This window comes from Rhamphochromis sp. 'chilingali' (assembly GCF_963969265.1).
Source record: "Rhamphochromis sp. 'chilingali' genome assembly, chromosome: 18".
Taxonomy (NCBI): Eukaryota; Metazoa; Chordata; class Actinopteri; order Cichliformes; family Cichlidae; genus Rhamphochromis; species Rhamphochromis sp. 'chilingali'.
Window position 1 is genome coordinate 11,016,915 of NC_137945.1, and position 23,235 is coordinate 11,040,149.

Here is a 23,235-nt window from a genome sequence, read left to right on the forward strand (position 1 = left end):
GAATCTAAAAATAATAATATAATTTTAACATTAAAAATATCATTTTGAGTAAAGATCTCGCATATACACGTGGATTAATGATTACAGAGACACAAAAAAAAGAGTTTTGGTAATTACAGAAACTGTTAATTTAGAACAACTGTGGGATTCCCCTTAAACTGGGTGATGTTACAATTAATCTGTTTAGTACTCTACATGCTGAAAGGCACTGCTGGTAACATGTTTTTTATTGTGCAAGGGTTCAGACAAGGTGTTGGTACTCCATAAATAGCTTCTTAAAGAGATCATATTAAATTTAAGGGATGTAACTGCACTGAGACAGCACACCTGATTTGCATTTAGATGGAAAAGGATTTAGATTTAAATTTTGTATAGTTTGCGTTATTTAAAACAAGCTCAAATATACAAAATCCACTTTTGCTAGCTAGCTACCAACAGATGTGTCAACCCCTGGATTTGCATATAGCTTAGGCTTCCTACTATTTGCCTCCATTTTCATCTTTTCTTTATTTATGAAGCCAGTTCATTTAAAGCTCCGCTATATGTGCATATTTAGGTTACAGTGTCACATGTCTGCATTAAATTATCCAGGCCACTTAACATTAGGATTATTTATTACACAAATTGTATTTTTTTTTTCAAGATGTATCTGTGAAAACACATTTTATATCTTATTTTGATTTATTTTTATGTTAAAAAATTATAATGGCTCTTCAGTGTAGTGGTTAACACTTTTCCTGAACAAATCAGAGATCCCTGGTTTGATCCTGGGAGGAGACACAGATCAGGATTAAGTCGGGAAGCACATCCAGTGCAAAGAGTTTGCCAGATCCAACATGCAGAGCTGTCCGCTGTGAGTAAGCGGCCCTTTATGAATAAGGGATCAATCCGAAGTAGCTTTATTTATGTACGCTGCTTTATACTGAATAGTCAAAATGTCTGTGCAGCCTAGTTTAAAACGTTTTACACAAATGTTTTAAGACCACAGCCCCAATATTCTCCTCATGTCACAGTTTATTATGCTTTATGACTTTTAATCTTGATGTTAACTGCAGAACTTTATTCCTGGAGAGCACAGAGAAATCAACATCCGTGTGTTGTCTCTGACTGCAGCCAGTTTTTTGTCACCTTAAGAAAAAGAACTTGGCGAGCCGTGACTTCTTGATATCCTTTTTAAGACTGGCTACCTGTTGCTTTTTGAATTCATTATAAAATCTTTTAAAACCTTAATTGAGGCAGTCTGAACTTCTATTCAAAAACAGAACAAGTGAGACAGACAAAAGATGATCTGTAATAAAAAATTAAGGCTATTTTATAGCAAAAAAGATGGGTACATTTTGTAGTAAATTGCCTCCGGTTTTTCATTTATCCGCATTAATTTTTCATTCTCACTGCTAACAAGCTCCACAGCAGTTTGCCTAGAACACAGCCGGGAGCCGGGTTGATTTACTCGGTCTTCAAGTGCCGTGGAAGTATAAGAGAGAAGTTGAAAACAAGCCACACATGGTGACAAATGTGCAACATGCACTTTATGGCATGTAATTTAAATGACCTTCACACTGGGCTGCACTCTGAGGCTGTCCTGTAGTGAAGGGCACTGGTGAAGACCTCTCATATAAACTGAGTCAGCATGGTGTTGACACCTGTCTGCGGTTATGACAGAGAGCTCCGCTGCTCTTATCTCCCACAATGTCACTAAGACTTATGACCAGTCTATGCTCTTAATTTCCCTCCCTTAGTGGGTGGTGTCCCTTTTCCCTTTTGTTCCCGTCTAGCTCAGATTCTGCCGTCTGCTTCTCACCGGTTTCAGCTCTCTGCTGCTTCTCAATCTTCTCCAGGCGTCCCAGCAAAGAGTCAATCTTCATCTTGATCTGAGTGAGCTCTCGTTTAATGGTCTGAAGTTGGTCCGTTTTCACTACTGAGGCACAGAAATACAAAAATGATTTAATTTGCATACTCATTGTAATGATACACAGATTGCCTGCCTCCATCATATTAATACTCTTAGTCTCGAGTTTTGGATGTCATAACATCATCTGACTCACACTTTCCTCAGGGAAGAACATCTCAATCTGGCCAACTGAAAGCTACCCTGCTAAGACTATGGACCTGCTGCTTTCAATTTGAAGATTAGTGCACGGCTTACGCCCACCATGCTGTGCAGCGCTGCTCGAGTTTTACTCAGCAGTGCCAATATCTGAACAAACTGTGTGTGATTGCTCAGTAGATATTAGATCATGTTATTGAGCATGGAGATGGCGTGCACCTTAGGGCTGTACCTGCTTCTCTGAGTGCATATTGTACATTTGGTTAGTGATATTGAAAATTCATCATTTCCTGCTGTTTGAAATGGCTTAAGTGTTCACAGCATGAAGCAGCCAAATGGGCTGTATTTGTATCTATGCTGTTAGCATACTGTAAATGAAAGATGGACACTACCAGTACCAACCAGGCTGTTTTGCAGCCATGACAACTAGAAGTCTTGTCACAAAGAAATAGATCCATCCGTCCATCCATCCATCCATCCATCCAATTAGCATGTCTTTTAACTGTGGTAGTCACGGTATTTGGTCTTTGACCCAGTGTTTTATATTCTGGGCTTGTGATTCCTGTTTGTTTATTATTATTTTGATCATGAATAGTGGGTTATGTTTCCTGGTTTAGTTTTCTTGTGCTTATGTGTTTCTGATTATGTTGTTTATCCCTGGTGATTAAGGTTTATTTTAAGTTGATGAGTTTCCTTCAGCTTTTCCTTCTCTATCTTGTCCTCAGTTTTTTGTCTGTACCCCCCTGTGTCGCTCCCCCTCTCTCCACGTCTCACTCCCTCTGTGTCCCTCTTTCTCTTTGTGTCTCTCTGTTTCTCTTAGTCATGTCTCTGTGTTTTATCTCCCTCACCTGTTCCCATGTTCCTCTCTGTGTTTTATCCACATCTCCCCAATCCCCAAATCCGGTTCTTGTTGCAATACTTGCAAAGTAGATATTTCATTTAAGGGAGGAAACACTACGAATATGCAAAAGCATTTGCTCACAAAACACGCGATGACCTTAAATGAATGTCGTGTTTTTAATTCCGCTCCGGACTCGTGAATCTCAACCCAGCAGCAGCGGTAACGTTTGCACGTCCTCTCCCGTTAATGCGGCAGGTAAATAATCAACTAACAGTGCATATTATGTTATTATGTACGATCTGCCTTATTACAAAACCTGCCATTACTGTGCATTTAGGTGATTATGATGAGAGAGACAGACAGAGTCTGGCTGGCTCAGATGCTGGCAGTTCTCGCTGCAGTCTACCGGTAGCGTCTCCTTTCAGGCCAGGATAGACGAATGTCACGAGCAGTGACTAAGTTTGTGGTAAAAGGCTTGAACCCATTTGCCACAGCAGATGCCCCCGATTTTCGGTAAGTGAATGTGTTTAATTGTAGGCAGGGACATTACTGGATATTCTTGTGTAATTGTTACAGAATAATTTATGTTATACTTTGTTATTGCTACAGAAGAATATTTATTTTATTGTTTTACATTTACAATTTTTTTTCCTGTGGACCCTGTGACACCCCATTGAAGAAGCTGTGGATCTCTTAAGATCTCACTGTTGGGTTTGTAAGGCCATGTTACTCCTATATTTCTATCTTGTTCAAAGAGAAGATATAAAACAAAGTTCTAAGCTAATCGAACTTAGTGTTCTCCTTTTTAAAAAAAAAAGAATCGATAAGAGAATCGATAAAGAATCTAATCTTTAAACAGAATCGAAAATGGAATCGGAATCGGAATCGTGAAAATCTTATCAATAGCCATCCCTAGACATATTGATACCATAAACTCTTAAGGAAAATAATTACTGAGGATCAAGCGAAGTAATTTTCTCACACAAGGATTGGACCCCTCATGGCAATCAAAGACACATTTCCATTCTTGTACTTGAGGAGCTTTGGTGTTGATGAGCTGGCTAGTGCTTTTGGCCACTGCTAACGTTTTTGCTGTCACTGTGATTGGTTTGTGTTTGTTAGTCTGATGATGGCCTCCTTCACTTTGACTGACAACCCTTTGTACCTCATATTGAGAGCTCCAGTGAACAGCTACCAAAAGCAAATTCAACACTTTGAATAAACTCTAGGTTGTTTATCAGCCTATTTTTATTGCTGAACGACAAGGGAACAGACCTCACCTGGCAATAAAACCGTTTGTCAGTCTACTGTCAAATTACTTTTGAGCCTGAGAAAAAAGGTAATGTAATACTTTTATTAAACCCTTTGAATTGAAGCTAAAAGTTTGCATTTCTTGACTCTTTGAGTTTCAATCCACTCTGGTGGTGTAACAGACGTGAAATCACAAAAATCAAGTAATTGCCCAAACATTTAAGGAGCTGACTGCATGTCTATAACAGATAGACTAATTGCTTTTCAAAGAGTGAGAAAAATTCGGAGACAAAAAAGGAGCCATCAACGACCCCGATGAAGGCCACGAGCTGAGACGCATCGCACTGTTTCTACAACAACTCTTAGACATCCATTAGCAGCTAAGCGTGTCAAGAATATTAAACACATTTAATTAAATTCTCTGTCTCTCTTTCCAGGAAAGTACTGAAAATCGACAGTTCTTATAAATTCAACAAATCTAACTCAACCCAATCAACTGAGACTTTGTACCTCATTCACATTAAGCATTAACAGCTTCCAACAGAGGAATAGAGAATAGATGAAAAGAAAAAGATTTTACCTTCCCAGTAAAAATGTAGCTTAGAGTTGTGTAAATGATCCCAAAGTTGGAACACTAGAATAATTGCATTCATGTATTTTATCTTACTACAGATTCATTAGTAAAACTGCAACTTATTCACAGTTGAATCCATACAAGTTTAGTTTATGCATGCGCACAACTTCACATTATTTCATAAACAGTCAGAGGCCTGTGTCATAACACGAAATGGTACTTTGGGGCAGGGATAGCTCAGTAGGTAAAGTGGTCGCCCCATGATCGGAAGGTCGGCGGTTCGAATCCACTTAACGGCTACCCTGAGGTACCCCTGAGCAAGGTACTGTCCCTACACACTGCTCCCCGGGCGCCTGCTTAGTGGGCTGCCCACTGCTTCACTGAGTGAATGGGTCAAATGCAGAGAAAAACAAGTAATTTCCCCATGGGGATCAATAAAGTATCCATTATTATTATTATTATTATTATTATTATTACTTTTGAATGATTAAGTAGGCTAAAATGAATACTTCTGCTCGTAAGGTAAACAAACAAAAAAGCCTTCAAACGATATCAGTGTGTTTCAAAGCCACTTTTGCATTTCACACACTCACAGTTGCGTGATCGTTGCTTCACTTATAGAGCCGCATGAGAAACAGGCGGCACAATTTTCCCTCCCACAGCTTCTGTTTACTGCCTTATAAATAATTGCTCTCCCCTACCTGCTTCGCCCGGGGTCTAAGTGTTCTCTCCACAATACACAGCTGACGTTGGAGTAAATGAAGTGTAACTCTATCATGTCAAAGTTTGAGTCTCAACCTTGATATGTCATATGGAAATAACAACTGCCGAATAAAAATAAATAAATAAAAACTCAACGTCATAACCAATTCAATCTGGTCCGTCTCACGGCTGCTGAAATGAGGGTGTACTCCTCAGCAGCTTGAACTGAGCAGATTAAAGAATTTAGACCAAACAGTAATAAGATAATCTCATTCCTTACCCCTCTGAAGCTGAAATGTGTCATCTTTTGAGAGGAGGGGGGGAAAAAACAGACACCAGAAGTTGAGAAGAAAACATAAAATTCTTTTTGACACCTATCAGATTCTGTCAGGGCTGGAAAGAGGACGGATGAGCGCTCTGTAAACACACCCACGAATTCCTGTAAAGCTTCAGCTGGAAAAACCAGAGACAGGAGAGGCACGCTAAATCAAAAAGTAGCTTGTCTGGTTATCATTGTCTGCATGTGGCTCTTTAAGTTGGCTCCTGTGATGTACATTTACGCCCACATGCCATCACAACGCAAAGCCCATCCAGTCTACCAGCTACTTTGAACGATCTGAACTAATGCATAAAACATAAACACCTACACTTAGAGAAGATGTCAGTGCGTGATAATAACAAAAAATACAAAATCCTGACATTTTACCTCGTGGTAAACTAGATTCCCCCCAAAAAAGACTTTTTAATCTGTCACCAGAATTCGTGCTGAAAAACAAACACTACAACTCTCCCTCCAGTAGGATCCAATTCACACTACACAATATTTGTCATTGTGTGCTTTCTTTGAATCGACGCGGTATGATTAATGTGTCCATGAAAAAGAGTGAGAGCCCATGGTGACACATTGGAAGCATTAAATAAGTAATGTGTCAGGAAATCCCAACACCTATTCTCATCTTGTTTTGTAAAGCAACCTAAAATCTGTGAAAGAGCAGAAAATTGATCTTTCTGAATGTAAAAAAAAGGGGGAACAGTAGATACGCAATCATATCTCTACAGGGCACAAACTGAGGTATCTCTATCTCCTTCTCGGCTTTACCTCCTTCCATTTGTGCAAACCAACATCGATGACTAGACACACATATACCACCCACTTCCCTATTCCAACGTTATCTGAGCTCACTCTGGGCAGCTTTCTCGTCGTCCTTTGATGATAAGAAAATGTGGAACAGTTTCTAATTCATCGCGGCCTCCAGGCCTTTTTTCCTTTTGTGCTATCAGGTGCATAAGCTGCAGAGAGAAAACATGCCCGTCCTAATCCAACATTGTATCATCAGCGCAGCATCTTTAGATAGCTGGAGTTAAAGGAAAAGGCTGGGGAAAAAAGCCATTGTTATTTAATAAGCATCAGGAAAGATTTAGGGAATGAGTAATGGGTCTAATTTTAGGACCTCATGATGAACGGCAGACGTTTTATCTTGGGGATAGTGAGACTCTCTTGAATCACTGGTCTATGAAGATTAAACTGGACAAAGAGTTTTAGGGTTGGTGATGCTGATGTCATTTACTGGGTTTTAGGACATAATCCGTTAGTTTTAATACTGGAAAACAGTGATTTTTCTGGAACACATGTACCTCTTTTTAACCACATATTTGTAAGTATTCAGTAAAACTGAAGTAAGCTCACTAGTGTAGTGTTTCACTAGAGATGAAACGTCTTCAAGTAACTTAAAGAAGTCCAGACGCTTTTCTTTGCAAGCTCCTTTGACTCACTAATGTACATTCCCACATGGACTTGGTGCTTGGTTTGTTTAATTATTTAGGATGGTATCCAGTTAAATCCTCACCCAAAGTGTTCAGTTTGAAAGTGTCACAATTTTGGCTGTGCTCGGCAGTGTAAGTTCCCACTGTCACTCTTAGACTAGCTGTTTTTTTAACCTTAGTTTTACATGCAAAAATAGAACACAAAGAAGAATTAATTAAAAACCCTGATACTAGAAACCGCGGTGACATTCTGAAATGTCTTGCTCAGGCAGAACGACAGTCTGAAACCCAAAGATTTTTAGTGTGTTCTTATAAAAGGGTAGGAAAACCTGAAATTATTCCCATTGGAGGAGCTGGATTCAGTGAAAGAAAGAGTGGCTTTACAGGGCTCTAGACTAACTTTTTGACATGGGCGCACCGGTACGCCTAACTTTAAAAATTTAGGCGTACCGGCACAAAAGTTAGGCGCACTCAAATTTTTCAACCGCATCGCTTAACACCGCAGTTTTACATGTGCACTTTCTTTGGGGGGGGAAGTCCATACAGACAATATTAATTTCTAAATTATTAACTAACAAACTTGTGCTTAAAGTGCTTTGTCAATATTGTAGAAAATGTTAAAAACTTAATCATCATCTTGGCCTCCTCTGACGACCTGTTTGCTGCTGTCTGCTGCTGAAAGGCCGTGGGGAGAGGGGACACTTGGGCAGTGCATTTACTGCAGCATATAATGTGTTTTCTGGATACACTGTGCTTTTTCAGTATTCAAATATTGATGGCACCGTGTCAGAGCACTGGCTATGAATTTCAGACAGATCAGGCCTTAACAAAAAAGTTATCAATAGTTCTTTTCATCTTTTCTTATTACCCACAGCTACAGTACATCCACTTCTCTCAGGCCTAGGCTGCTCACTAGGGCTGAGTATCATCACTGATTTCTATAATCCATTCAATTCCGGTTCTCAAAGTCCTGATTTGATTCAATTTAGCCTCAGACAGTCAGAAATATTATAATTCTGATCATTTATCAGTACTGATACACATGAGACTTCATCAGAATTGTGAAAATCACAGCAGATGCCTTTGTGTGAAAGTAACTGAGAATAAAACACAGGAAAACATGAAGGAGATTTTCCTGGTCTGGCTTTTTATAGCAGATAACCTTAAAAATATTCTGCAATTTTGCATAATTTTAAGAAATTTAAATTTCTTCAGTATTGAACAGCAGAAATTAGGCTTTCTTGTCCGAGGTCATTTAAGTGAAAAAAGAAAAAGCGCTGTAAACAACGCTAGACTGGTGGGTAATAAGCGAATGAATAATGCAGAAAACAGATTTGAGACGGGAAACTGTTCCTGAAGTACAGAGAGAGAGAGAGCTGTGCAGGAAGTGTGATTTTTATCGTGGTGGAAGCAAAACAGCAAAAGTCAGAGGGAATTCATGACGACATTGATCAAATGTGAAGCGCAGTTTGCTGCTTCTTTTGCTGCTGGCTCGGTGAATTTTGGTTGGAGAGAGGCAAAACCTGCAGCTCAGAATCAGCGCAGAAAGACGTAAACACAGCGCGGACCCGAAGAATCGCTAAGCTCCGACAGCGTGTCCGTGTTCAGGCCGTCGGGTGAGAAAGCCGAGAAAGACGAAGCTGATTCTGATGTGTTGGGTCCGCTCTGTGTTTAGGTCTTTGTGTGGAATCCGTTAATGAATTGATATCGCTTTATTCAAGCTTATCACCTCTCTCTTCCACCTGCACTTTCAACTGGACCACGGCCAATCAGAGAGGTCCCGCCCCTGACTATCTCTGATTGGTTTAGTCCACGATAGGGGCATAATGTGTGTCTGTTGTTGACCACACGGAGAGTTACAGAGATTTTTTTTTTTTGTTACCGGAACAGTTGGTCGCACCTGTGCGACCAAATATTTATTTTTAGTCGCACCACTGAAAAATTTGGTCGCATTTGCGACCAAATTGGTCGCACTCTAGAGCCCTGCTTTAGAAGAGAGGGCTGAGAGTGGAAGATGAACACAGTACAGAATCCAAAGGCTTCATTCATTCAAGTTGTCGCCAGCACAGCCAATCAAGCCTTAATCCTTGTTAAGAAAATCTGCAATGTGCTCTCGCAATGTAATGCAATGATAATGTGACTTGTAGTGAACAGGATTTGCTGAAGTTTTTGTATTGATTACATTGTTGCTGTACTAGCCTGCTTTGATCAGTACACTCCAAACACTTAACAACAAGGTTATTTTTGTAACATTTGGTTTTTGTATCATTGCTATTGAGTTTTTTTTTTTAATCTGTGGTGCATCTGAGTTTTGTTATCTAGATTTATTGTTCAATGTTTCTTGTCTGATTACGTTCATTCTGATTGTTTGTTTCCAGTCTGTATTCCTCATCAGGGTGTGTAACCTTTAGTTAGCATCATTTGTGTTTCCTTTCTATCTCCTCAGTCAGTGTTTAATGTCTCCATGTTTATCTCCTGTCACTGTCAAGTTCCCATGTCTCAGTCCTGGTCTGAGTGTTTGTTACTTCCTGTTTTATTTTGATAGTCCTTCATCTCTTGTCTCTTGTGTTAAGTTTTGCTTCCCCTCGTCTCGTTAGTCTGATTCCATTCATCTGTGTTCCCCGGTGTTTCCCATCTCTCTAATTACCTGGTGCGTATACATTGTCGGAGTATCCTTTTGTTCTTTGTTGTGTCGTCTCTTGTGGTTGTGTCCCTCACTGAAACAAATGTTTGATTTTCCTAGTTTTGGTATTCTTGTATTTCGTACTTTGTTTTAGTTTAATAAAACCAGCTTTTAGTATACCCCGTCGAGTTTGGGTCGTACTTCTGCCAGCAACACAGCCTACTGTGAGACACCTATAAGTGATTCTTTACATCCTTTAACTGTAAAATTGAAGAGCATATACACAGAATTTAAATCCAGACACTTTAATATTCCTCTCACCTCATGCCTTATCCTCTTATGCCTCAGTCATACAGGTCTATAGACCAGGTGAGTAGTTTCTGAAGGTTGCTGACTGTCAATAGGTAAAATTGCAAGATTGTTTTGGTCACTAGCAGATTCTCATGGTTATCTGTAGTTTGAAAGGTGTTGGTTGCAAACGAAAGGCACAACTTTTACTGTGAAGTTGAACACTTTCCATTTTAAATTTCACTTTGCTAACAGGGTAATTAGCTAGTGTTTGTAGAGAAGTTGGCATCTTCTGTGCAAACTACGGGCAACAGTGGAAATCTGTCAATCACAAAAGCAATCGCAAGGTTTTCAGGGCAGCGCCGTGCCTTTTGTGGTCATTTTCACTCATCCAACAGTCCAACACTGTTTTGCTAAACCTTGTGACAGTGGTGAACATGGCTGTATACAAATAAAGGGCTTGATTTGAGCTTCCCCAGCTTCAAATCCAAAAAGTAGAAAAGTCGAAATCACGGTATTCACCACTCTCTTGATCTTTGGTATACGTGATTGAAATTTGAAGCTTACTATTTTTTTCAGTTACTATTTTAAAAGCTACCAGGCTGCTACATGTTTTTTATTATCAGGATTTACAAATTTCATTTTGATTTATTTGCACAAACTAGGATTATTATTATACATAATTTTAAACTCAATACCACTACCCAGAAAAATAATCAATGCCATTTTCAATACGAAAAATAACAAAAAAATTAAATGGATTATTTTTTTGAATAAATACTAGAAAAATACCAATAATTAAATAGTTATTAAAGTAGGAAATACAAAATATTTTAAAGCTTAACTTTTCACTTGAGATTGCGGTTTCTGTTATGGAATTAGTTAACCCAAAAGTGTGAAAAGACCTCCCTAAAACACATGTATCCTCATAATCCAGTCATCTGATGACTGTCTCCCACCCCAACCCACCCCGAGTAAAGTAGCCCAAGTGGTTCAAGCTGCCCACACTAGCCCACCATTTTGCCAGGACAGCCTAACCTTATTTTTCTGTCCAATCTATCTGGGCCACAATCAATACAAACAGTGATTTTTCATGGTCCTGGCAGGGGCAAATTAGTCTCCCAAACATACAGCACCACTGCTTAGACAGAGAAGAGAATTCATTGACTCTGTCCAAAAAGAGGATGGGAGATGCTCTTTTTTTGCTCTTCTCTGTAATACCAACTGCAGCTGGGTCCTCCTGACAGGCCTTACCAAGCTGCTCTCGCTGATAACACTGGCTAGACAGGCAACAATGAAACAAACACTGTAACCAATTACACAGGCTGCGGATAGAGACAAACGTTTAGAGAAACACAGCTGACCACAGCTCCACAGAGATGGCCCCAATCTCACTTTAATTACATTTAGGACGTTATAGTGCATCACCAGTTAATCAGAGCACCAAACGGGATCCAGATGGATGCTGGGTGACAGGAATAGCACTGTTTGCTGAATGGGTACTGCTTGGAAAGCTGGGATTATATTTGCGTTTTGCTCTACATTGCAGCGTGGCTCGCTCTGAGCTGCTAGAGTGAAATTAAATAGCTGTTTATAGAGGCGCTTCGCAAGGAGCACAGCTGAATTATGCCACTGCTCTTTATTCTCTGAGCCATGGTTTTGAGATGTGCATTAAGCCGTCTGATTCAGAAGGGACAGAATACCATTAGCGTAATTAGGCTGTGCTCTGTAAAAAAAATAAAAAAAAATAAAAAATAAAGTAAAATCTGACAGGTCCAGTGTAAACACAAGACGAGCAATAGAGCACCTTTGTTACGTACATTTCACTCCGGCGGAGGATGATGTGGGAGGTCTGGAGGATGAAGACGAGGAAGAGGAGGATGTTTTGATGGGGAAGGAGGTCTTCCCACGGCGGGAGGAGGGAGCGAGCACCCTGGAGCGTTTCAGCGGGATCACAGCTCTGGGTGGGGGGGCCACTCTGCCGTGGTAGTCAAAAAGCCTCAAGAGAAGAAAAACCTATAATATTACACTTGACTTCTTACGCATTTTCCATAGGCCCTATAGCAGTCAGCAAATGTTCATCTAAAGGGTTATTTGATTTATTTCACCACTGCTTCTTTCCACAGCCCTCTCGCTATTTCCAGTATTGAATCAGAAGGCAGATTTGCTATGGATCACTCGACTTCCTTCTCTCAAACAGCACAGGTAAAACAAAAGACAGATGTTCCAGTTCAATTTTCCTGAGATCCCCATTTCTGTTCCACTAAAGGGTGTGTTGCATGCATGGAAATAATCCCTTCACATATATAAGAGGATGAAATTGAGAGGGTGCTTAATGTCAAATAAAAGTGCCAGCTTTGACTGTTCCTGGTGACACCAGATTGTCACAGCTCTCAATGTGAAGTTTGACATTTAGAAAATAGAAACTGTCTCTGCAGATAAGCACTCTGATCATTGGTGGATAAATGTGAGACAAAACAAGTGTTTCTTCATCAGCATGTTGATCTGTTCAGTCTGCACGACAACTCGACTATTTCAGTGTACCTGTCTGGGAACGTGAATAGAATTTAATAGGCAGGACAAGTGTCTCAAAGTCTGTTTTACTACCCATTTGCTAAGACGCAGAAGAGATGTGAATAGTAATTATTATCACAGAAAAACAGCTCTGCAAAGCTTTGAATTCTACACATTTATATGGTCATAAACAATACTCAAGTAGGCTGTGGCATTTAAGTGATGCTCAGGCCTAAAGTATGACGAGAAAGGCAGGATGGACTCATGGGTTGAACATTGTTCATGCCAGATTCTAACCCTACTATTCAAATGTTGCAGCAGAAATCAAGACATCAGACCAGGCAACAACTTTCCAATCTTCTACAACCCAGTTTTTGTGGGTGTGTTAGAACCATATCCTCAGTTTCCTGATCTTAGGAGTGGCACCCAGTGTGGTCTTCTGCTGCTGTAGTGCACCTGCATCTAGGTTCAATGTGCTGTACATTCAGAGATGCTCTTCTGCATATCTTGGTTGTAAATAGGGTTTATTTGAGTTAACGTTGCCTTCCAGTGAGCCTGAAGCTTTGTTGCTTTTTACAACAAAGCATTTTCAGAGAATTTCTGTTCACTGGATATTTTCTCTTTTTCTGGCCCTTCTCCGTAAACCCGAGGGTCGGTTGTTTGGGAAAATCCCAGGAGATCAGCATTTCTACAGGGATTACATGCACCAGCCCATCTGGCACCAACAACCACACAATTTTTTTAAGATTTATTTTTGGAAGTTTTAGCCTTTATTTGATAATACAGTATTTAGGGTGAAAGAAAAGCATAGCTTGAACCCAGGTCAGAAAGTTGCTTTAATAAGTAGTTAAACAGGTGTACCTAAAGGTGACCAATGAATGCATTTCAAACTGAAATTGTAAATACCTCTACAATGTAACAGAGCAATGCAGTTTTCGTGGTGTAGCCAACATGCACAGCTAAAGACCAACATCAAAATAGTGAGAATGTCACAGCTAATGTGACATTCTAATGTCACATTAATGTGAGAATGCAAAGCTTGACAGATGTTACAATTAAACTGAGTCTATAGAAATTATAATGTGATGTATAATGTTCTGAAATGTTACATCTGATCACATATTGGTAAAAAAAAAAGAAAAAAGAATGGTACCTACCTGCTGTAGAAATCATCCCTGTAGTACTCGTAATCAAATTCATAACCACTATTAGAAAGACAGAAGGGGAGGAAGGCACAGAGAAAGACAGAGAAAGAGAGAATGCGATGGATTATGATAAGAGGAGCCATTTCAAGCCTGTCAAAAATAAGCAGATAAAACACAAACTGTTCCGACTCAAACGGACATGCTCTAGTTGACGCCTACAGCCCATCACAGGTTAAGCAGTAAGCCTAAGCTACGCTGACATGCAAAGACCACAGATCGAGAAAAGATCAACAAAAAGTTTGAGAGAGCCAATACAGTCAGAGTCAAAAAGAAAAAAAGTTTTTAAGACCCTAGAGCTGAAAATCGATGTGGCACGCTCAGGATGACAACTGATTTAGAATTCAGGGAGAGCAATAAAATAAAGAGAAGCAGCGATGAAAAGGAGTTGTTTTGAAATGCTGCTATTCTCGCAGGAATTTTAATGTATTAATGATTAATGCATTACTATTTCGATTTAGAACAGTGTAGTGTTGGTTTTTGCTTCTCCGGATCCTGCTCCATAATTACCATATTACACCCGACTCATTTCTACTGCAGATATAAATTGCAAATGAGGTTCTATGATAAAACAATGCAAAGACTAATAAAATTAGTGTAATAATACTGTAAAAAAAAGAACAAACTAACCAACAATTCACAAAAGTGTAAGGTATAAGCTTTGCCAATGAAAGCGTCCCAGTGACACTTTCCCAGAAAAAACATGCCTAAACCTCTATCACATTAGTCTGCAGTAAACAAGCGCAGCTTTGATCTGTTTGTGACCAGGAGATGTGTGCGGGGCAGAGAATCAGGGTCATGCTTAATGAAGCTTACACAACAGTTTCTCCTTCGAGATTTACAGACTTGTGCTGAAAAAACTTCAGTCGACGTTTTAAAACTCAATTAGAACGAGGGGGAAAAAAGCGAACATAATAGGGATCCTCATATTTTTAATATTACTGCACATTTACATCAGCTGGAGCAGCAGGATGTGAAAGATGATTAATATTAATGATAAGAAACTTTTCCAGAGGAGGAACATGCTGGAAGAAGGGCAAATCTTACCTGTAGACAGCTGAGAGCGGCCGTTTGGAGCCTGCTTTGGGCCTGTATGGCTTGGGCTCCCCGGCCATGTTTATGTCTGTAAAAAGACAAAGCGAAAGTCTTCAGTCATCAGTCATAAAGGGGTGTTTTTACTGTGGATTAAAATAACATACAGAACACCTATTGTAACTGTGTAATTTAAGTATTTTTATTTTAGTTTTAAGTATTTTTCTTAAAAAAAAACAAAAAAAACTATCCATCTGTTTCTTTGTCTGGCGATGTGTGGTCCAAATTTTCTTTGCAGGAATTTTAGGTCAGAACACGCTGTGTGTGGGCTGCCTCGTCCTCTTCCTCTGCAGCAGAGGACACACAACAAAACAGCAGCAGAGACTCTCACACTGAGCTTAAATGAAACACGACCAAACAAATTAATTAACAACATCAAATAAAAATGTTTTAAAGCTCTGTTATTTGGGGTCTCGACCGATTGTACAGAACTTAACTATACACATTTCTTGCATGACATTGTGCACACACTGCAAATACTCAATCACTACTAACCGACTCGCAATAAAACTTTGAAAGTTAAAGCAAATCCAAGGATGTTTTTGCCAACTAGTTAGCAAATATGCACATTTTTCTCCTAGTGACTGATGGTTGCTAGGTGGTGGCTGACTTCTCTCTATGGCCTGTATGAATGGTGCTTTTGCAACTGATTTCCCAGCAACTGCCATTAACCTCCAGCAACTACTCACCAACCGGTGGGGGAACAAACATTTAATTAATGGTTGACATAGTGTAATGAACCAGTGTCTAGGCCGAAATTGCCAACATGATTGTCACGCGTCCAAAATGGCAAACAAGTTAACGCCACATGGTTAGCGAGCACATGTCCTGTAAACCTCAAAAGAATCTCATGATTTCATTTTTGCTATTGTGTTCACTCTGGTCTGTTGTAACATGTCATACTTTGAAAACAATGTGAACTGAAATACAGCTGCACAAAAAATACCTACAAACATTAGGTTTTATTCTATCAGGGGATTACTTTAGCACTACATGTCTAGTTAGCTATGTGCTAAAGTGAGCTTTGTGCTTTGTGCTATAGCTAAAGCAACAGCAAAAAATAACTGCGTGGCTCACAGCTTTCTGACTTTATCAAAATCACAATATAATACAGATAAGATGCTTTAGCCTAACTTACAACAATATAATAGCTTAAAACTTGCATTGGTGTATTTGACTTGACAATAGCTTGCAGCACAAGTAAGAATACTGACTGACAGGAGTCCACATTTTCCCCCCATACGCCAATCTCCAGAAAAGTTTGTGTGGTTTCAGCAGTTCATAAAAACTTAGTTCTGGATTGTTTACCCTCTTGGTAGTGCATTCCACTACACTGCAAATCTCAGGCACTTTTCAGTTTGTTGCTTGCAGACAGAAAAGATGAACAGGCACCTTCATACAACACAAAGTCAGTGAAATGCTGTGTATTGCTTCCCCTCAGGTGTGGACCAGACTTAATTGTAGTCTGTCTCTATGTGGCAAGCCCAGCTATGAAAACATAGAGGACATAAGGCCAGATTACAGCACAAATGGTAGAAGTGTGATTTCTTTCTCTCCTAAGAAAGCAACTACTCCATTATGTCTGTATCTGTATTCGGTGGGATACTATCTTCTATGAAAACCTTTAATTTTGTGCTTATACTTGCTGGCAACTTAATTATACTGTGTCAGATACTGTTTTGCTATCTGCTCATAACTGTTGAAAAGGAAGTTATCTTACTCTCTGTATGAATAAATCAATATTCGCTTCTGAATATTATCATGCAGTATACGGGATATCACAGAAACTCATTCAGTGTCGGTGTAACCTAATTTAAAAGCCAAAAACTGTGCCCATGAAAGTGAAATAACTTCCTTTCTTCAAACATCCTCACATCGAGCAACGGCTTGTGATGGTGGCACACAGTTCAAAGCCATGGCTGAGCACAAGGGAGCATAAAAGTACTTCATAATACAGAGATTTAAAAAATCAATTTAAGCTCTTTGGAAGCTTTGTGCTGTTTCCGCTGCAAAACTGAACTTTTCATGCGACATTTAAAAAAAGCTGCAGTACCGTCGAGTAGACTCACTAAATTCGAGGTGCACTGCGAGAGCCAATTTTCTAAAGGCAAGACTGGAGACCTTGCTGCCGTGCACTGGAAAGATTACAAAACAAAATTGTCGTTGCAAGGCACAAGAAAATCCTTGAAAACATACAAACAATAAAAATAAGTAAACATTAAAAGAAGAACTAAAACAAAAGCAGAAAGTTAGGAGGGCTTTGATTTATAGCCGGCTGTTCGTGCTTTCCGTAAAAAATTCTTTTTACTATCAGGCGTAGAGGTTTTGTGATCCAGCCAGTCAGTGATGCAGACATTTCCATATCACTATCTGTGCATTGCCAAGGGTGCTGCAAGGTCCTCATATTTTGTGAAGTCTGAGTGGCTTCTGGGAGACGAGCCAGTTGGTCAAAGTAAAACACCGGAAAAATGAGGAAAACAGTCCAGGAACTTTATGGATGCAGATATGAGGTGATATTTCTGAGGTGAGGGAGGCTACAACACCTTAACGTAACACTTTCATGTGAGGTCTAGTATAAAAAGTAGCTTTCCAGAATCTCATCCCACTCTGAGGTTATTATTCTTCTAAAAATGAATAAAAAACCATAAAGGAGGGTGAAGCAAATAGATCACTTGAGGCGAAAAGTGAAAAAAATTTCCATAGTCTAACCGAAGGCGGAACAAAAAATCCCATCAAGTGCTTTTTTTAATATTGTCCTTGATATCACACAACTGTTCATGAGCATCAGCATGCTCAGCAGTAGCAACGCATTAGAAAGGCCATTTCCTAACTGGCAGGACACAACAAGTTTACGACTGAGAACAATGCACCAATCAGCAAACGCCCTTGAGAGGATAAACCCACACCCCATTGTGAAGAGCCTTGGCTAAGTGCCTTGTAGGTACATAGATCACTTTAAAGGCACTTTCTGACAAATTGTTGTTTTTTGCATGCGGCCGTGTTCTCACTATCACTTTGTCCCCTCCAGCAACACACATTTGCCTAAATAATTTATGCATCTGCTCTGCCCCCCTTCGTCCCAACACCAAACAAGTGGAAGCACCCCAATCCCCAGGAGTGGAATTGCACTGGGGTGAAAATAAGCTGCTGGCAAACTCTTGCCTCCTTCTCCCAGAGGCTGCTCTCATGAGAAATAGGATTAAAGCCTGGTCTGTTTGTATGCTGCCTACTTAGACATGCTAAAACACAGACTTTTTACAGAAAGCTGCATGACCAAATGAGTGTGAGTGTGTGTGTGAGTGTGCATACTTGACAGAGTATGCAAGGATTGACCATGATGGTAACCTTTGGAGATAATTACACTTTTGCTCATCAACCTGAAAGGTTGACTTACAAAGAGATCAGGTCCAAACCTTTAATTAGCCCACAACAGCCCAACTAAATATAATTGGCATCTAAAACCTGAAGTGATAAAAAAAAAAAATCTCTGACAGCTCTGTTTTTGTGAGCCATTATTTTTGATTCAGCATGGTTTATATGCAGTACAGTCAAATCCATGCTGTTCAGTCCCTGACAGGTATCGCCACTGCTGGAGGCTAAAAGAGCCTTAGCCTATTTCGACTGAAGCTGTCAGTACATGTGTGGTTCAAGCAGAGTCCAGTGGAGCAATCAAAACCACATTTTCAAACCTCAACTGTTAACTAACACAAAAACTGCACACTCTTTGATTCAACATTTTAAGGCTCTTTTCATGGATAAATACCATTGTTATAATCAACCTTTTGGAATGTAATACATTTTTTAGTGAATTTAACATCTTTTTAATATGAACTGTTTGTGGAACCAAAACATGGCATTTGAAGACGTGTTTGGGAATAGATATAAACACTTGTACATCTATTCAGGTGTTTCATTAACACAACAATCGGTTATTCTGACAATGACTCTCCCAGTATTAAACCTACCTGTATCGGTGAGAGAACCATGTTCTTTAGGATCTCATCAAGTTCAGGACCTTCTTTCAAGAAAATAGCAACCAACTAAATCTTCATACATCCCATCTGTTCTTCATCTTAGGGATATGTTATTGACTTACTGAATAATACTGAAGCATTTGTTCATATGTAGAGTTAACAGTTAATGGCTCAGAATTATTATATCAGTGTTAAACACTGCAGTTCAACAAAGATCCATACACCTTCTTCTGCCAGCATTTATATGTTTAATTTTTTCAAATACTTGAAATGTTCACATTTGTTTTTTGACAATAAACTCAACCTTGTACATTTCAGACAATTTCAGCTCCTTTTTGCTGGAAGGTTGTATTTTTCTACTATAAATACCTTAAATGTGTTTCATTGGGTTCAAGTAAAGCAACATTCTTGGTAGGTCATATTTCTTTTTTTCCCCTTTTTTTCGCACTTTTTTTCTTCATTGTGAACTCTGGTGTAGTTTTGGCATTGTGTTTTTGGATGGTTATTATGCTAGAGCATTCGTCTTCTGCCAAGTCATTTTGTTAGCCAGACCTTTGGTACATCCACAGGCATTCATGGTGCAATGTGGAAATGCCATCTCAGAAGCACCTTCTGTCCTTATGGTTCTCCATATGGTCACACTCCCACCTCTGTGCCTATCAGGGTTATGAATTCACTGCAGTAGTCCTTGGCCAGATTTACGTCAAACATGTTCTACCTCATCTGAGACTCAGAAATTCATCTTAGTCCGATCTGACTAAAGCAGAGATTCTGAATATTTATCAGGCTTTAATCTTTAATTGAAGTTTAATCTTATAGTTTTGTGCCAAAGAACAAGCCAGGGATTTTTTTTCTTGGATGCTGTCCAGTATGGTTGATGTTATGCAATGTCCTTTCTGCTTTTCAAACTGTCACAGTAACTCTGATTCTCACTGATAACCCTTGTGCCAAGTTTCCTCTTGCCTGTCTGTGTTTCACATCTAGATTCTAGGATGACGCCTGATTAGTAGTTCAAAGGTTATTTGTAGGCCCTTGTACTGCTGCAGCTGTGTTTTAATTGACTTTTAGTTATTTTGTTTAATCATCATGTGTTTTTTGTAATTTAATCTTTACGAATTAAAACAATTCTTCAATTTCTCTGCCAATTCCTTCATTCGTGGACAATTCACAGCTCATTTTATAACTGCGGTTATGCAGTGGGGCAAATAAAAAAAAATTACTGGTGCACTCAAATGCATTTCAGTGATCACAGGTTTTCTCACATGGATGTCTGTGATAACAATGGTATTTGGGTTTATTGCAATGAGTTTCCACTTTGGGGTTTTTATTTGCAGTATCAGTACTAGGTAAGTAAAGAGAAATTCTTTATGTGTAAACTGATAAATAATGCAATAATTTAGAGGCTGAATTATAAATTGTATAACAAATCTGTGCACTGAAGGACAGAGAAAATCCCAACAATATTATGAACTTCTATGAGCAAGCACTTTGATAACAGTAGGAAGGAAAAGCTCCCTTTTAACAGGAAGAAACCTCCAGCAGAACCAGGCTCAGGGAGGGGCAGACACTGTGACCAGTTAGGGTGAGGGGAGGAAGACATGGAAAAAATGCCAGACATTTTTATTGAAAAATTAAGCTTAGTGTGCACATTTCTGTAGTGATCTGGAAATCTGAGACATGACAAACCTTTGACGTTCCGTTTGTTTGACAACTTGCTTGTTAGCCACAGTTGCCTAGTTGCACTAATTTATTAAAGATCTTGATTATTCAAATATAATAATGTGGTCTTGCTTTAAGGACAGAATTTGTTTTGGCATCTTGTAAGAATGCTGTAGCACTGTTTCAAGCTTCGGTTGGGATCCTATAAGCAGGCAAAATGACATATTTTCATGTTTGCATCGTCACTTCTGTATGTGGGAAGTGGACTTGAAGGGAACTGATTGCAATCCATGAGCCAAGATCATCCACTTTTAGCAGAACACTTTGAGTTTGTGTAGGACTAAAAAGTCATTTTAGTATGAATGAGATGCTCAGTGCTTTTTTTCTGTTCTTCTCTTTTCCTTAGTTTCGGGTTGCTCACTTGCTCAGTCTGCAGCTTGGTCATCCATGGTTGGAGGTGGAGCTCTCCGTGATGCTGAAAGACTTATAAAGAAGGTCTGCTCAGCCTGGGCAACAATTTAAAAAAAAAGGGTCTGACCTTGCAGCTGTGCAAATGTACACATAATGCAATTTCAGTCTTTCAGTGCTGAAATTAATTGTAGATATATTTAAGCTAGCCTCCAATTCTCTATCTCTAAGAGACGGCGCGTGCCTGTCTGTCTGTAGATACTAAAACAAGCATAACCCAGGTATGAATAACAATTTAATGCTACAATTTTACTGACTAGGAATTGGGGGGAAAACAGGGCTCTGGATGTAAACTGCAATGGAAAGACAGAGGCACGAAGCATAAGTAATCGCCAAAGACAGACTTGTGTTCCTCTGTCAAGAAAACAAGGATCCGTGACTCCCTGAAGGAACATGCCCATGTGTTTTATTGGTCTCATTTGCTGCCTTACATCTCTGTCTCCCTCAGACTACTCTTGCTCATGCCTCCTGTTCCGCCCTCGGTCTCACCCTATCACTCAATGTGTCTGTTCGTCTGTTCCCATCCCCCTCGCTTTCCCTCCCTCTATCACCTTCCCTTTCCTTCCACACGAACTCGCACAAGATGATATCTAACCCACCTCGCCATCCGTCACTTTCTCTCACAGCCCATATTTCTTCCTGTGTCTCTGCGCACTGCGAGGAAGCTCATTATGAGACATTTCAGTGCTGAGCATCACCTGTGGGGCCCTTTCTATTTGACACCTGTGCCGCCAACGAAAGCTTCACAAGTCTTATTTCTTCCCCTTCTTTCATTAGCAAGGGATGAATAAGCGCAGAGCAATGGAAGTCAAGACGCTGAATAAATCACAGCTATAAACTAAGCCATATGGCAGCATATTGTACAGGAATGACTGGGAATGAGAAAGCACTCCTGCGAAAACTGACAAGACCCAAAAAACATAAGGAGAAGAATATGAATGTACTACTGGAACAGACGAAAATCTGCTCGTCCTGTTGAAGCCAGCAAATCAGACTTTAATCTCTCTGCCTCTCTAGCTTTCTGTTGCGTCGTAAAAAATGAGACAGTGTACCGTTTTTTCTCCTTTCTCGATCTTAGGGAGGAGAAAACCAGCTAATAGCCTCAGGCTTCAGGAAGAGGAGAGCTAACAGGCATGGGTAGCAGGGGTCAACACAAGGTCTTGGAGAGGCAGAGACAAGAGTCTGTCTTAGTGAGCCAAAGAACCTTTCTGTATTACTGTGGGAAGAGTGCTGGAAGATTGGCAGATTCCTGAAAACTGCCTTTTGCGATGTACTGCTCCCATCAGCTGTCTCTGTGTGCTATCGGTATGGTGACGATTCAGCCCTCCAGCCTTCAACAGCTCATTTGGTACAGGTTTTTCTTTAAAACATGGGGGGTAACTACTATTGTCTACATATATGATTAGTCACATCCATCAGTGTGATCAGTGCTAATTAAGATAAACCTGCATTCCAGCTACTCATTAAGCTTACAGCCTTAATGAGAGCAGAAATATGGCACAAGCTCCTTTGACCAAAATACACTTGAAGTGAGTCATGCCTTTTAAAGCGCGCACACACAAACACAGCAACAAAGTGGTAATTTGCAAGTCAAACTACCTTGTGCTTGGGCAAAATGTCCTTTCAGCACTAAGAGAAAACCCAACAACCAAAACACAGCTGATTTTGTCGGTTTCCGTAGCTGCAAATGACCTGTTTGGACGCCTGCTGTGGTGCGGCACAGAAGCTATAATTGAGAAAACAACAATTGATGAAGCAGTCATTACATGTGTACTCTTCCATACAAAGACTGAAAATAAACAGGCAGAGATTCAGAGATTCGCAAACATCCTATTTAGTAGCTGTTCAAGTAAAGCTGCTGCTTATTTTGTTTTTTTGACAAGATATAATTTCAAGAGAGCATCTTGATAAAGAGCCCGTATTTTTGTCCTAACAACTGGCGCCATTACCCATAAGAACCTTCAGATACTGTCACTACAGCTGTAAATCAGGCATTCAAAATTAAGTCGGCTTTCTGCATTAACGATGCTCCAAGGCTTCATTTGTCATTAAATTCTACCTGAGCAATGGCTGGTACAAGCAAAGTGTGAAGAGTGAAGAACAGAGGAAATGAAAGTAGCATTCTATTAAAAATGCCCAAAAAAGAGCTTTGCAAACAAAAGCAAAGAAAGAAAACTAAGAGATTACAGCAGTGCTGTTGCATTTTGGGATTAATGTTCGAGCTAAATGGTAATGC

General features: G+C 39.7%; 1 protein-coding gene across 2 annotated transcripts in view; it reads right to left on the reverse strand.

Annotated features, from left to right (window-relative positions):
• The window catches only part of ralyl (RALY RNA binding protein like), a 145,776-nt gene that overhangs the window by 10,774 nt on the left and 111,767 nt on the right, over positions 1–23,235 (reverse strand). For both annotated transcript variants that reach the window (XM_080865569.1, XM_080865568.1), the window contains exons 3-6: positions 14,854–14,929; positions 13,762–13,809; positions 11,911–12,089; positions 1,802–1,918 (exon numbers count right to left, since the gene is read on the reverse strand). In XM_080865569.1, coding sequence (XP_080721695.1) covers positions 1,802–1,918; positions 11,911–12,089; positions 13,762–13,809; positions 14,854–14,929 — 420 coding nt within the window. The remainder of the gene's footprint in view (positions 1–1,801; positions 1,919–11,910; positions 12,090–13,761; positions 13,810–14,853; positions 14,930–23,235) is intronic.